The 1,649-nt window shown below is 37.6% G+C and overlaps 1 protein-coding gene across 1 annotated transcript in view; it reads left to right on the forward strand.

Moving 5' to 3' along the window:
• The first annotated feature begins 979 nt into the window (after positions 1 to 979).
• Positions 980 to 1,649, forward strand: part of LOC113776720 (putative inactive disease susceptibility protein LOV1) — a 5,036-nt gene continuing 4,366 nt past the window's right edge. Inside the window, exons 1-2 of the mRNA XM_027321784.1 lie at positions 980 to 1,083; positions 1,556 to 1,643. Of these exons, the coding sequence (XP_027177585.1) occupies positions 980 to 1,083; positions 1,556 to 1,643 (192 nt within the window). The remainder of the gene's footprint in view (positions 1,084 to 1,555; positions 1,644 to 1,649) is intronic.

Consider the following 1,649-nt stretch of genomic DNA (forward strand, 5'->3'; position numbering starts at 1 on the left):
TACTTCTGATCCTGCCAATTATGCATCAAACACCCTAATTTGTAACACTTCATGAATTGTATGTACATAAACGACAACATAAATGTATATTACCATTCATAATGTGTTATGAATCATACATTACTCGTATACCAAATTCTATTATTACGCTATCAATATGATTAATGATTCACATCATCTTACTTTTACTCTAAGACAATCTGTGTACAAATACAACTCCATGTACACTAACTTATACGGATTGTAATGTATTGGTCACACGATGTAAGTCTATTTTAACTGTATGTACATCCACGCTGGTGATTATATTTTGATTCTAGATTCTTTAGCTCACTGGACCTTATGTCATTCGTTAATAACAACCGCATAAGCCAACTCCGCATTTTCTACTATTTCTATATTTTGAGGGCCAAACAATCACTTTCTACTCATTGTAATATATTTTTTACATCATGTAATTTACTTACAATACAAGGTTCACCCATTTATTATTCACATATATGTCTTTTCCTCAGTTTCACCTCATTCAACTCTACACCTCTATTTTATACACACTACACGGTCAAGAGAGGGACAAACTAATATTACTCCATGAGCATGGACCAATTACTAGATGCACAATGATTCATATCAATTGTAATACGGTGGCTATAACATGTAACTAATTTACAACAAGATGTACATTCATTCACTTGTTAAATGTGACTTTGTTTCTCTCATCTTTCCCTAATTCCGTTCGATGGTTTATTTGAATACATACCCCTAGGTCTTCCAAAAACTACTATCCCTTTATAGTTCATCACTGAAAAACTAAATGGTCACACACACAGATACGGTACATATATTTAATATAGTACAACTTCACTATTCTTGTATCATCTTCATATTATGTCTTCAGTGACTCTAATTTCATCCTTCATTTAACAAATGTGCATTTGGGTGACAAATTATTGGCCACAGTTACTGACATGGTTCAGTCATGTTACCTTGGTATGCTAATACGCTTCACGTTTCACCGAAGTCGGAGAGCGTAGCTGCATCTGCTATTAAGTTGAAGGACAAAATCTGGCTTCGTGAGATTTTGTCCTTCCTCTGTTTGCTTCTACCTTACCGCCTGCCTTGTGCGCATTCAAAATAGATACAATACTCTTATACCCAGTTGAAAACCACAGCTGCTTCTGCTATTCAGTTTTCCCTCCAAACTTTGGCTTCATCTCTGTTTGCTTCTTCCTTGCCGCCTGCCTTTCCACTCACTTTTCTGTCAATTGCTATTTTCATCAGAGTAGACTACACTCACTTCACTAGAAAGAGCTAGTAAGTCGAATTCCACTCGAACTTCAGCTTTCTACCTTCAATGAGCGGTCGGTCAGACTGTCAGAGTAGAGCTCCTTCAGAAGCACGCCAAGACTCTTCCCTCAGTTTTGTTTTCTGCGACTAATTCAAAATTTCAACTTGAATTTCAAAATCTACTTCTCTTCCGTTTGCTCCGTTTGCTCACGTTTGGAAGTCAACATTTTTTTATTTGGAACGGTGCCGTTTTTGTGCCCTGCTTCAGCCTTGCTGACTTGGCTCATTTGTCTCCTCACGTTTTTTATTGTGAGGAGACCGTTCAGGAGCGGTCGTCTGAGGACCGCTCCTGCCCCGTATCC

Source organism: Coffea eugenioides, chromosome 7 (genome assembly GCF_003713205.1).
Source record: "Coffea eugenioides isolate CCC68of chromosome 7, Ceug_1.0, whole genome shotgun sequence".
Taxonomy (NCBI): Eukaryota; Viridiplantae; Streptophyta; class Magnoliopsida; order Gentianales; family Rubiaceae; genus Coffea; species Coffea eugenioides.